General features: G+C 38.9%; 1 protein-coding gene across 20 annotated transcripts in view; it reads left to right on the top strand.

Annotated features, from left to right (window-relative positions):
* Nucleotides 1-14,156, top strand: part of SGIP1 (SH3GL interacting endocytic adaptor 1) — a 224,350-nt gene that overhangs the window by 148,348 nt on the left and 61,846 nt on the right. For 10 of the 20 annotated variants that reach the window (XM_031933926.1, XM_031933925.1, XM_031933922.1 and 7 more), the window contains 3 exons: nt 2,124-2,216; nt 4,811-4,885; nt 7,017-7,517. In XM_031933926.1, the coding sequence (XP_031789786.1) occupies nt 2,124-2,216; nt 4,811-4,885; nt 7,017-7,517 (669 nt within the window). The remainder of the gene's footprint in view (nt 1-2,123; nt 2,217-4,810; nt 4,886-7,016; nt 7,518-14,156) is intronic. The other 10 variants (XM_031933930.1, XM_031933936.1, XM_031933934.1 and 7 more) reach the window with 1 other exon arrangement.

Genomic DNA, 14,156 nt, shown 5'->3' with positions numbered 1-14,156 from the left:
TTGGGTGCCATGTAGCCGGCTAAAATTCCGTTACTATAGAAGAACTGGAGAATAAATTCTGGGAGATAGCCATCAGTCAGCCACACCTGAATATTTTCAATGATTTTGTTAGGAAAATGTACAAAGAACATTTCTAAATACTCCTTTAGTGATATAAATGCCCATAACTTAGAATCCCTATGTAAAAGTGGCCTTGCAGTGAGGCTATCAGTTTCCTTATTAACTCATCTGCTATCAATCTCACTTTTAATGACATATTGTATGGTTACTGGAGAGGGGATTTGATTGGTTGCACCTAAATCTGCCCATTTAAGGAATCCCATAACTATATGGAAACTTTATATAAAGAATAGAAATCATTCTTTAAAAATCAAAGCTGTGTTCCACACTGAATTCATGAAGAAGATGCTGCTTCATATCTTTGGAGAATGTTTGCGTTCATGTTAAAACAGAGCGAAGACCACCTCTGAGGCCTATGGTGGAGAGGAGATACCTACCTAGACCTGTCCGTGATTGTGGCCTCAATTGTTCTTTAGATGATTTCAGCCCCTGAACTTCTATAAAGTTCCTGCCTTTGCACCAGTCACACTAGCTTTTTCAATACCCACACTTCCGTTTCGTATCTACTCATTCTTCATTAGATCGATATATCTTTTTCTTTGTCTTCCTTTTTTTTTTTTTTTTTTTTTTTTTTTTGACAGGATCTCACTCTGTCACCCAGGCTGGAATACAGTGGCAAGTTCTTAGCTCTATGCAGCCTCGACCTCCCACAGAGATCCTCCTGCCTCAGCCCCCCGAATAGCTGGGATCACAGGCACATGCCACCCCACCTGACTAATTTTTGTACTTTTTGTAAAGACTGGGTCTCGCCATGTTGCCAAGCTGGTCTCGAACTCCTGGACTCAGCCTCCCAAAGTGCTGGGATTACAGCTGTGAGCCACCATGCCTGGCCTAGAAAGATTTTTCTATCACTAGTTGAAATGGTGTGGGGAAAAAAATATATGTATTTTAGAGTTAGGTCTGCTGCATCAGATCTTAACTCTTCTGCTTTTACCATGGACACTTCATTAAACCACTCCAATCATTAGTTTCCTCTCCCATAAGTGGTTACTGGTCTCAACCACGTGGTGGTGGTGTGAGTATTCGAATAGATAGTAATAGCTACTGGCCTTGTGATACGTGTTTTATATACATTTTATATATACTATTTTAACATATCTTTCCTCTGTTAATCCTGTTCATAACTCTCTAAGGTTGCTTTTATTATCTCCACTTTACACTAAAGGAAGGCAGCGCAGAGAGGTTAAGTAACTTGCCAAGGTCCTACAGTCAGTGCAGAGGATAGATTCAAACCACATCCAACTGACTTCTCATCCTGTCCTAGACGACATAATGAATGACAGCAGTACTTGCATAGTCCCTGCCACAGGATAAGTGCTGAGAAGCAGTAACTATTTGCATTGTCATAGCTATTTTTAAAAATCAGAACAGAAAGCAGAAAGAAAGAGAAGAAGTGTTAAATTCAGTGTCCTTAGGCCCAAAACCTAATTGCTCTATGTTAGGTGTCTAAGCACTCATTTTTCTGGTTCTTTTAACATATTCACCAAGCATTTTTAATTTCTTTGTATGATGCTGTAAAAGGTTTATGTAAAAACCCTGTAGAGCCCTTCAGGGATAGGAACCACTGCATAGAATGCAGGCATTTCGGTTTTGAAGCATATTCATAGGAGGCTTTAAATAAACGAACTTACAACAAAACAAGTGTTCATGGGGTTAATGTCTGGATTTTCAAATGGGTACCTGAAACAGAGCCAGTACCTGTACTGATACTCAGAATGTCCTTAAGTGACCACCCAGGAAGAAAATGCAGATTCTGCTCTGAAAGTTTTTATGTAGCTATATGCACACACACAGATACTCCTCCCACCCACACTGTCACCACAGTCCTATTTCTATTCTCTGCTTGAAAAGAATAAGGAGCAGCACATTCCTAAATTGATGTTTTAGTACTGAGACAAGAGGAAAATAATTTTGTAAAACTCAAATTGAAATTGAAATTTTAAGTTCTAAAGTATGGGGATTCTTTTTAATTCTCCCTGGGAAATCTTCTTTTCTGTTTCCAGTTCTTTTAGACCAGCCTGAGATATGGGGTTCAGGCCAACCAATTAATCCAAGCATGGAGTCGCCAAAGTTAACAAGGCCTTTTCCCACTGGAAGTAAGTTATGTGTCTGCTCTGTCTGGAAAAATAAGTGACTCATTTTACTGTCTGTCTGCATAGTGAAACTAGGCAACTCTTAGAAAGTCTACGTAAGCAACGTTAGAACTCAATAGTACTAAGAAGAGATGTTATTCTAACAGACTTTCAAGTTAAAGAACTCAGGGCAGCTTATGAAGACAGGAAGAAAATAATACAATAAAGCAAATGATTAACCTTGAGTCATAGCCTTTTCTGAAATCTCACATGCTTATTCATTCATCTATTCATTGTATATATGTAAGAATAAGAAGCAAGGGAGTTAAAGAAACTACTGTGTTCCAGGCATTAGGCTATCATATAACACAGAGGTGAACAAGTCTGATATGGTCTCTGCTCATCCTATAGAACAACTGAGGCTGCACTGGACAGAAAGAACACATTGATAGAAAAGAGTGACAATTGGGGAACAAGAGAACTGAGGCTATATGGTAGAGAGAAGCTGAGACAGTAGATCAGAGTAAATGTATGTGAAAGTTGCCATCAGTCTGGCTTCTTCCAGCATGACCCAGGCGGCTGGGAAAGGAGGTCCTGAAGATCTAGATAGCCCTTCACCGGTGGTGGGTTGGGCTATTTGGACTGAAGGGATGGTTCATCAGGCAAAGCCACCCTTCTTACAGATTTATTGAATTTCCTTTTCAGTATATTGCCTCTGAAGCATGCTGTCTGTGGAAGGCAGTCTTTGGAGAACTGGATTTCAAAAAGATGTGTTTTGGAGGAGGGAGATGCAGAGGGTATTTTTGCTCCTTTGGGCTCACATACAGACCAACTAATACTTTTTCCAGTTCAGTATCTCCAGAGCTTGCACCTTGGTGCCTAAACGTGATCCTGAGAATTAACCGAGGGGATTCATAATCAAAGGCCAAGAGGTTGTTTGTTGGAAATATTATTGCTATAAAGCCATGTGATCTAGCCTTTCCAAAGATGTTTCTCTCATTAAACAGGATAGGAAAAACATCATTATCAACAATTTTTTAAAAACTTCTGAACTTTGAAAAATGTATTTTTAAAATATTTGAACCACATGATTTTGAATGTTTTTCCCTGCAAAACAAAACCAGTGAAAAAGCTGTAACTTCCTTGAAAAGCTTTCTTTACAGACCTGAACTATACAAGTGATCCCTAGAAAACCCTTTCCTAAATGCCAAGAAAGTAAATGAATTGTTTATGGGGGTGATGTATTGGTTTTAACTATTGGTATTTCAAAGTTGTGAGTCTTAAGTGCTGTGGTTGCACTTAGCACCATGCAGACTGTTGTTTAATTGATGGGCATTGTATGATTCTGCTCATTTTGTAGTTGCAGCATGTTTTCTATTTTAGCTTAGTAGGCTTTTCTAGTATTTTATTTGTTTTTATGGTATTTTGTTGATTATGACCTTGATTTTTGGCAGAGATCCTTAATCAGGAGCAGAGCCCCTGATTGACTGTTAACTTCTGTGGGAAAATATGATCCACTAGAGGTGTAGTTTTCAGAAGCTCATAACTAAGATTAAGAACCACATATTCCTAGGCTTTAGGATGAGAGATGTTAGTCATAGTTATTGTGTGGAAGAACAGGATGCTACCTAAAAATGATAAATAAAGTACGGGAAGGGGAGGAGGAGGGAGGAATGACAGGAAAAGCTTCTTCCTAATTTAGTCAAGTGGAAGGCACCAGGAAGCACTCCCCAGCCATGTGCCCACCTGCCTCCCTCTGCGTTTAGGTTATGAGAGAGTGGACGGCATTCAGATTTACAGCTAAACTTTGGGATGGCCTATTGAATTAGTGTGAACTCTTTGAATCTACCAAATAGGGCCAGCGACAAGAAAACATACACTTAAAGAAAGAGGAAGAAGAAATGAACCCATTGAAACAGTAATTTCAAACTTTGCGCACAAAGTGACAAGTCCAACTCAGAAGGGTGAATCTCTTCGTAGGGACCATGATACTTGTTTTGGCTGTAATTTTTGTCAGAGGAATCTGTTCATTCCTCCTTGACCCAAGGAGTTGGTTTGCTTCTAACTTTAAAAACTGTACTAAAATTTAAGAAATATAATTTTGAGAAATCTTTCCCAACTCAAACCGGACACCAAGATCCTGACTGGATTAAAAATCCCTCACAGGAGCCCCCACCCAACCTGTTATTTCCATTATCAAACCCTCAACTGTAACTGTCAGCTAACATGAGTTCATTCAGTCAGTCATAAATCCCTTGAGGCCAGAAGCTATTTTTATTCAACCCTATGACCCTAGTTCCTAGTACGGGAGGTAGGACATAGTTGTCGCTTGAGGTTTGTGTGTTGAATCATATTTAAATGAATAAAATGGTGATAGTATTATTATTATTGTTGTCCAACATTCTTTTGACGTTCTCTTGTTCTCATAAAATGGAAGAATCTGAATGGGTTCTGCTTCAGTTCTTTGGCTTCGAACTTTAAACAAATAGACCATTGATTGCGATTCCATTTCCAATAGCAGAAATATAACTGAAAGCCCAAATCCTGCTTATTTAAAGTGTATTGTATGGCTTAGGAAGAACATGACCAATGATACTTGATTTCTCATCTCTTTGCAGCACCTCCACCACTGCCTCCAAAAAATGTACCAGCTACCCCACCCCGAACAGGATCCCCTTTAACAATTGGACCAGGTATGCTTTTGTTTTTTCAGTTCTGGGATGACGTGTCAAACAGAGCAGTGGCCCTGGATGAACATGCCCTGGATGTGTTGAAAACTGTAGGCTACACAAAAACATTACAACGTTGACATTTAGTTTTGCTTCTATTAGAATTTCTTATGCAGACTTATTTTAAAGCACCACTTCCAGGTTTCACACAAAAAAATAGTAATAATTTCTCAATTAATTTTTCCTTAGTATAATTTTGTTGAATGGGGGCCATTTTGTAAAATGAAAGGGAAAAAAAACCTCAATATGAAAAGTCATTGTTTAATTAACCCCTCACTTCATTGGATCTCATTTTAATGATTTACAAATTTATAATCTCAAAGCACAATTGGTATTTTTTCAAGACAATTTTGCTAAGACTGAAACTATCTAGTCTATGAAGACATAAAGTGGTTCCCAGGGTGTGCAGTATACTGGTGGTGGGGAAATTCTTTTTCCAGTGGTCATTCAAGTATTTATTATCCCATGGCAAAGAGATATGTGAAGACTATGAAATATGGCAAGGAATTGCTACACGCCTGTAGACAGATAATGCTTAAGGCATACCTTTACCATCTATTAAAATCAATACTATGTATTCATACAATTTATAGTCTGCCACGTCTTACTAGACTAGCAAGTCAAAAGTAGTAATGGCTGTTTTATGTGTCTGGGCCCTTAGAATGTGGTTCTTTATCACCTTCGGAATTCTATTGCAGCTTCATCTTTTGCTATTTATGCAGCCTGGTGAGTTTGATAACTGCAGAGTGGGGCATGCATCAACAAAAGCAAAAGCAAGATGTAGTCATTTATGAAATTTATATTGACTCAAACCCAATAGAGAGTCATCCAGAGCTTCGTAAGTAAAGATATTTGCAGGTTCAAGACATTTTGGCCCCTTGTATTTCCACAAATTGTGTTAGATATAAATATACCTACTAGCACAAGATTATAAATATTGTGGACCATGCAAAATGCTTCCCCATTTATCTATAGCCTTGGAACCTTGAAAGTTAATTCCTTTCAAACTAGAAATATAGAAATACTAAGATGGCTCATATAGTCCAAAAGTTATATAAAGGTAAAGTGACTTCTGCTCATGCCTTCCAGTTGTTTAGGTAACAATTTGTAATGTGAATAATCTCAGGTTTTTAAAAGTGCAGTTCTTCATACAGAGCTGTAGAAGACCGTTTTTAATTTTTTCTCTTATTATTGCTATGAATTAGAAAGAATAGTTTATGCTAATATTTTAGCAAAACAGAGACTTTTCGGTATCATGACATCCTATAGATAAATATCACAGTTATGCCTATGATGTTGACAGGTTAGACTTAATGAGAAAATAAATTACTTAAAATTTTTTAAATTACTTTCTTCCCTATTAAGCAGGTATATATGTGACAGTTCTAATAAGTAGCAAATGCCTCCTCAATAATCTATGTGCGTTGTGTGTGAGGTGTATATATCTGTGTTTGTAAGTATCTTTGTGGCGATACCTTCTTAATCTTTGCACTGTGTTTCTGGTGTTTTTTAAGGTTGAGGATATACAGCTAAATATGATGTGATCACTTTTTTAAATTAACAGATATTATAATCAGTTTCACCAAAGTCTTGACTTAATATACGAGAGTAGACAGTCTTAATAAAATATGAGGCCAGCTTTCACTTCTCAATTCTTTTTATGTTGTGTGATGTGTATTTTAGTAGGTCAGATTTTCAGAAGGGACCTTGCTTTTGGAATTTGCAGTCCCAGAGCTTGTACTTCTCTGTGAATCTGACACTGCCTTCTCAGAATGATCATACTTTGTGCACCTGTGAGGAGCCTTTGAGAGCAGTATTATGCACGGCACTTTACATGATGGTCAAAGTAGCCAGCTTGTGCTCAGCTTGCAAAAAAGAGTAAATAATAGCATAAAAGTATGATGCTCACTTTATGGAAGGGGGATCTTTCCCCTCACCTTAAGCTCCTAATCCAATAAAGATATTTTTACATCATGAAGTATACCCACTGAGGCACCTCACACAGCAATGTATTTTCCAGTCTTTGACTCCCTCCCTCACTCCTCACACAAATAATAAGTCAATTAAAGTTTAAAATCAACTACTTTAACCACAGGAAATGACCAGTCAGCCACAGAGATCAAAATTGAAAAACTACCATCCATCAATGACTTGGACAGCATTTTTGGGCCAGTATTGTCCCCCAAGTCTGTTGCTGTTAATGCTGAAGAAAAGTGGGTCCATTTTTCTGATACGTCCCCGGAACATGTTACTCCGGAGTTGACTCCAAGGGAAAAAGTGGTGTCCCCACCAGCTACACCAGACAACCCAGCTGACTCCCCAGCTCCAGGGCCTCTCGGCCCCCCAGGTCCCATGGGCCCCCCAGGGCCTCCCGGGCCTCCTCGCAATGTACCATCGCCGCTCAATTTAGAAGAAGTCCAGAAGAAAGTCGCTGAGCAGACCTTCATTAAAGATGATTACTTAGAAACAGTCTCATCTCCTAAAGATTTTGGGTTGGGACAAAGAGCAACTCCACCTCCCCCACCACCACCCACCTACAGGACTGTGGTTTCGTCCCCCGGACCTGGCTCGGGCCCTGGTACGGGGACCACCAGTGGTATGTCTTACGCTTGAGTGTGCTTCTTGTGCCGGGGAATGGCCATGGCTGCTGCAGTGTGAGCAACACCCTCCTCCTGCCTGGCAGCTGGCTTCAGAGCTTCAGCCCTCGCTCCTCTGGTCTGGGTGTCCTGTGCCCCCGCAGCATGTCCTAGTCCATCAGATGGTAGATGCTCACAGTCATGGTCCAAGTCTGTGGATGTGTTCTGCCTTGCACTCTCAGCCCTTAGGTGTGCCCTGCCGTCTACCGTGCAGTTAAGAGGTCTCGATTTCTAAAACAAAGCTGTCATGCCATTGTTTGGAATTCAGGAAAGTTCTAGGAAGACAGATTTCACATAGAGTGGGTTTCATGTTAAATGTCTGATTTCCTTGTCGGATGCCCCCACAAAGACACTAGGTTTTGTGGGCCAGTGTGTTGTGTGTGTATGTAGGCAGGAGGAGGCGGGTGGGCTCCTTCTTTTTTTTTTTTTTTTTTTCAATTTTTTTCTTTTCTTTTTTGGTTGTGGAAGAACCACGTTAACCCCTTTAATTTCTTTAAAAGATGTAAGGTTTGAAAAGGAGATTTTAGGAAAAGGCAAAAGAAAAAAAAAAAAAGAGAGATACGTATATTGTATCTGTAATCTAGTCAAGCTGTCACTGAAGACAAACTTGTTCTCTGTTCTCACCAGTTGACACACTCATCAGGCTATGAGGTCAACTCTAAGTGTGGTGACGGGTGATGGACTCTATGCCAATTCTGACATTGAATTTTATTGTTTTTTCCTTTTTTGAAGCTTCATTTTGTGTGTTTTAATTATGGTAACACCTACCATGCATACTAAAGCAATATCAAAATATCAAAATTTTCAAATGCATCTTCCCCCATATCATTTATTCCACTCTTGCCCAAATTGTCTGACAACACCCTCCAATGCTTTCCTTCCTGTGCATGTGGGTTCAGTTTAGGGGCCTTCAGGGGGTGCCATATATTTGTTTTTCATTTACTGTGAAAGAGGCAATAAAGTGTAAGGTACTTAAATCTAGTAAGAGAGAAATTCTAATATTCAGTCATCATCACTGCCTCTTTCAATGAGGTCTTGCAGTACTTGCTCTGTGCTTGCAAATTCTGTGCTTAAAGTGACAGAGTCCATGGTGATCAAGAAGAGGGCTCGGAGTTCACCTGTACTGCACACAAAACCAGTGTTTTATATCTTTAGGTGTGTATGCCTCCAGGTCCTCTTCCCCCCAAAAGGAAAACTATTCAAAATCAGCAAGTATTTTTACCATAAGACCTTTGGGAGCCTTTATTTTGCAAACAATAGAAACTGCAGTTTCTTGTCCTGGGCACCACACTGTTTGTTTGTTTCTTTCTTTCTTTCTTTCTTTCTTTCTTTCTTTCTTTTCTTTTTTTTTTTTTTTCAGACAAGGTCTTGCTCTGATGCCCAGGCTGGAGTGCAGTGGCACCATCTCAGCTCACTGTAACCTCAGCCTCCTGGGTTCAAGCGATTTTCCTTCCTTAGCCTCCTGCGTAGTTGGGATTATAGGTGCGTGCCACCAGGCCCAGATACTTTTTTCAGTAGGGACAGGGTTTTCAGTAGAGACAGAGTTTCACCATATTGGCCAGTCTGGTCTTGAACTCCTGGCCTCAAGTGACCCACCTGCCTCAGCCTCCCAAAGTGCTGGGATTATAGGCATGAGCCACCGCGCCCAGCCCTAAATGCTTTTTGGCTCTAAATGCTTTTTGTACATTATTTCATACAACACCATGTGGTAGATACTGTTATCTTTCCCATTTTACAGATGGGAAAACTGAGGCTCAGAGATGTCAAGTAATTTGCCCAAGTTTACAAGCTGGAGGCAATGAACTGGATTCATACTCAGGGGTCTCTGATCTGGAGCCTATGTTGTTAACCAGTGTGCTCTCCAGGCACTTTTGTAAGGTTTGGTCATAAATATTCCAAACGTATTTGACTACTGACACCCATCTACACTGCACAGTGTCATCAACAAGATCACCAAAAGTCTTCTCTCAAAATGTAGTTGCCTGTGCTCCTCTAATTCTAGAGGGTTACAGCATCCATCTCCATCCCTCTATTGTTCTTTTAGGCCTTTGGGGGAACACAAAGCTCCTTATCTATCTGTAAAGATAATAAAGAACCACTATGTAAATCCTCCAAACCACAAACCCAAAGACATTAGTTGTTCATTATAAAAGAGGGGTGTGTACTTTTATTTTCTATGCAGCTCTCCTAAGCCAGGCTCTCAGACTCCTGAAAGGACATTTAAAGAATACCCACCTCCCTCCAAGGATAGGCTACAATGCTCTCCTCAAAGGAAACACCTTTATCAGGAGTAGAGAGGACAGGTGGCTTTGGTAATTCATCTGTGTTTCATCTAACACCTTTCATAAAGCTCTCGAAGATATTTGTTCAACTGAATTTATCACTGATCTAATTAGGAAGAAACGAACTTTTGTTTTCTTTCTGGAATTTTTGAGAGTTTTGTTGTGATTTTAATGTTGAGCTTCCATACCCTTATTTGAAATTATTTTAAAATGTCACCAGTAAAGACTCTTGATCTTAATAACTGGGCTGGAAAAAGCTTGACTTTACTGGTATTAAAAGATTCGATTTCTAAGTAAAAGATTGAACTGGGTCACTGAAGCGTGTGAATAAATAAAACACTGCAGCATGATCTCCTTAATTAAGTCCCAGTTTATTTGCTGCTTAATCTTTTATTGATGGAATATTTACAAGCTGGAAGAAATATAAATTTCAGATTGAAGTAATAGGGTATGGCCTCATGTTTTAAAGATTAGCAATGCTTCTCACTACCTGCTTTTTATAACATTAGGCCTGATGAAACTAACTTTCTTGTACTTCTCAAAGCATATTTAATGTATACCATTATGCACTCACTTTTAAAATTTTATCCACAGCAAGGTGACTGTCACTGACCAAGTATAGATAGTACTGATAACCTTGTGAATCAGAAGAGGCACCTGCTGTTGAAAAGCAGTTGGAAGTTAAGAATTTGCTCCAACAACTTCAATTTCCTTATGGCAAAAGTTATAAATACCTACTTTGGCCAGAACAGTACTTTACTGGAATGCAGACGCTGGTTCTTGGCAAAGGCTATCTCTTCTCCCATGTGGGTTGTGTGCCAGAGGCCGGGGGGAAAAGAGTTTTGTTGGCTTGCACCATGTTTGAGGGCCAGGGAAAGAAAAGAGTAAGTAAAGAAAGAATGTTCAGTGCAACATTTTCCAACTTGGTAAACTAAAGATGTTATACGCAAACACACAAGTCAATAAACAAATTAGTCTGAGCTACCTGATGTTGAATTAACTGAATATATTTTCTAACTACAAGTCTTTTGGAGCAGCAATGTCCAATACAGTAGTGCCTAGCCGCATGGGGTTATTTTAATTATAATTTTAGTTGCTTAACATTAATATAAAAAGTTCATTCTTTAGATACAGCAACCATAATTCAAGTGCTCAGTGGCTGTATGTGGCTGGCAACTATCTTATTAGACAGTTCTAGAATATTTTCACCATTGCAGAAAGCTCTATTAGTAATGTTTCAGGGCTTTTAATGTGTTAGTCATCAAAAAGGGAAACATAGCATATAATCATTTACATACATATTTAATGGTTTGTTCAAAGAAATGGTATAATTATGGTGTAAGAAACATAATTTGGGAAAGGTTGTTTAGTTCTTCACGTATCTCAAAACGCATATGTTTTAACTCACTTGATTCTCCCAGCAACAGCATGAACTATTAGCCTCATTTTGTGGATTAGGAAACTGAAGCTCAAAAAGGTAACTTAGCTGTAATGACAAAGCTAGTAAGTAGCAGAGCCAGGATATGGCCCCAGATCTGTTGGATTCCACGGCTTGTGCCTTGGCCACATCTCCCAGCTGCTTCCACTGCTCCAGCCCAACACACACATAAAAAAAGAGATGAAAGTTGAAGCGGTAGATACGTGGTCTTCGGGGTTGCCAAAGAAATTGATTAAACCAGCTTGAGAACAACAAATGGATTGAGAGCATGTCAATGGTTGCCAACCTTTTTTAATTCACAAAACTCAGTGTTTTTTTGGGTTTTAAAGTTCAACCTTAAACAGCGGTGCTGTCCAAATCATTTTCCAGCATTGTTCTGGAAATAAACACTTTTTAAGGGGGAAATGAAAATGCAGTTGAAAATTGAAGAGTGAGGATAGAGATGTGCAAATGATAGCCATCTACACTAATAAAATGTGAAACAATTGAGTAATTTCACAAAAGTATGTGAAGCCTTAGTTCAATTGTGAAATACCCCTCAGGCCCTGAATATCCTCTGCTAAGCCTCAGGGTTTGGTCAAGCAGGGTTTTAACTGAAATATCCTTGTCCTTCAAGCTGCAAAACAAATCAATTACTTCAATTCAGTACAGAAAAAAGTGATTTCAATGGGGCATCCATAAAGGAAAACAATTAACTTTTCAATGAACAACTTTTTTTTTAACTTTTTAGTTGTATTTGTATCAAAAAACACAATCTTAATCATCATCACCAATATCTACTACTTTCTATTTGTGTAGCATTTTATGTAGTCAACATTTTCTTAAGCATTTTCAATTTTATTTGTTACAAATACCTTGTAAGGTAGAAACAATGTCTCTTAAAACAAGGAAGCTGAGGTTTCAGGTCAGCAGGGCCAGAACTCAAATCATCTGGTTCTTCATCCAGTGTTTTTCAGTATTCCACACTGCCTTGGTGGTGGCTCCTTAGTACTTTCCCAGGCATCACTGAAAGGAGTTTAAAATTTTTTTTGTTCTGGAACATGTAGGAAAAGGATAAACAGTTGGCTTTTTTTTTAGAATTATTCAAAAGACTATTTCTTGGAAACAGACCTACAGATAGACATTTTGGGCCTTTCCTATGGCATGGTTTTCACAAAGCTAAATAGAACACCTCCTCCTCCATCACCACCAAAAAAAAAAAAAAGTTCTGAGACTTCACTGTTTAAAGATTTATTGATCTCTATGCTGTTGCTTCTGTCTTCTGAAAATATCCTGGGTGTAAATCTACTAACACAATAATCAAAAGAAAACTTTGTAGTGGGGCCTGTCAAAACATACCTTTTTTAAAAGAGAAGATTAGCCAAAGACTAAAAACATCTATATTGAGAGAGAGATGTGCAAGCCAAGCAAAAATAAGAACAGACTTTATGCAAAATGTGGGACTCTCCACCACAGTCCATCTCAAGCTATAAGAGATTGCATTTAAGGGCGTGAGCTTCGGAGGTACATACACAGTTTTAGCTATAAGACCTTAGACAAGTTACTGAACATCTCTGAGCTTCAGATTCTGCATAGATACCTAACAATACCTACCTCCAAAGCTTGTCAGGGGAATCAGATAATACGTGTAAAGTGCTTAGCATAGACCCTGGCCCAGTAGAGAAAAAAAGTAAGAATACAGGTGGTAGTGACAGAGGAAGGTGGAGATAGAGAGGGAGCGGGGGTAATAATTAGTAGGTTTCACACTAATGTGATTACACATAGAATAAACAGCACAGAAAAACACACTCAGGATTTCAGATTATTTAAACAAAAGGCGCAAGGTTTAATCCCCAGGGACTCTCTTAAAACACAGCAGATTTCTGAAATGATAGGTTTTGCTGCTCAACTTCAAAGCTTTTGAGAGTCTGAGAATTTGGAGACTGAGATGCTGATATAAAAACTCTCCAGAGAGCCCAGTTTTGTGGTGTGTTGTTTGGGAGGTGGTAAGGGGGTGGCAGGTATGGGGGATGAAGTGTGGATATTTTCCCAGGGCAGGATTTCTTAGAATTTTCTTGGGATGATTTAAGACCTGTGTTTCTAACGGAAGTGACAAAAACCTCAGGAGTAGTCGGAACTTTTCTGAACAAGAACGGTTTGAACATTGATTTGACTTTTTAAAGGTTTTTAGTAAAGTTTTCCTGTGTATCTCAGACATACGACTGAAGTCAGGCAGATTCCTGAATCCAGAGACCCCACTGGTGTGCTGACTGATGTGCATGCCAGCCTCTGTGTGTCTTCTGTGTTTCATACGCTTGTCATTGACAGCCAGAAAAGTAAATCCAAGAGGCTCTTTCAAAAATCATCATGGGCAAACCCTGCACTGACAGATTCCCAAGCAGCCTCCTTCACAAAATAAAATCCTCTAAATTCAGTACATTTCTGTTATTAAGATTCTAAATACAAATTATTCATGCAACATCTAATTTATTTTCTTGTATTTTGTCTTTTGCTTGCCATCCAGAGTTTGGATATGTTAATAAAGTTGGTGCTCATAGTTTAACTACAGTCAAAAGCACAATTCTCTTAATCACATTTGAAGAAGAAAAACCTAAAGTGGAAAAATCATTCATCTTCCTTCAAGTTCTAACCCCCATTTTCATCTTGGACATAAACAAATTCTAAATACATGCAAAATGCAAGAGAATTTATTATGTGTTTAGTGTGTATATGATGATAATGAAAGGTACCTACCACGCAGTCAAGAGTCTTAAGACCTTACCTTCTGTCATAGAGCAATAAAAGGATTTACCTTTCACTGGGTGTCACATGACAACAAAAGGCAATGAGCTTCTGCCATCAACCGTAGTGGAACTGAGTAATTTTTTTTCTTTATTAAG

This window comes from Piliocolobus tephrosceles, chromosome 1 (genome assembly GCF_002776525.5).
Source record: "Piliocolobus tephrosceles isolate RC106 chromosome 1, ASM277652v3, whole genome shotgun sequence".
Classification (NCBI taxonomy): Eukaryota; Metazoa; Chordata; class Mammalia; order Primates; family Cercopithecidae; genus Piliocolobus; species Piliocolobus tephrosceles.
The sequence above is the reverse complement of the archived record's forward strand: the minus strand, read 5'-3'. Positions and strand labels throughout refer to the sequence as shown.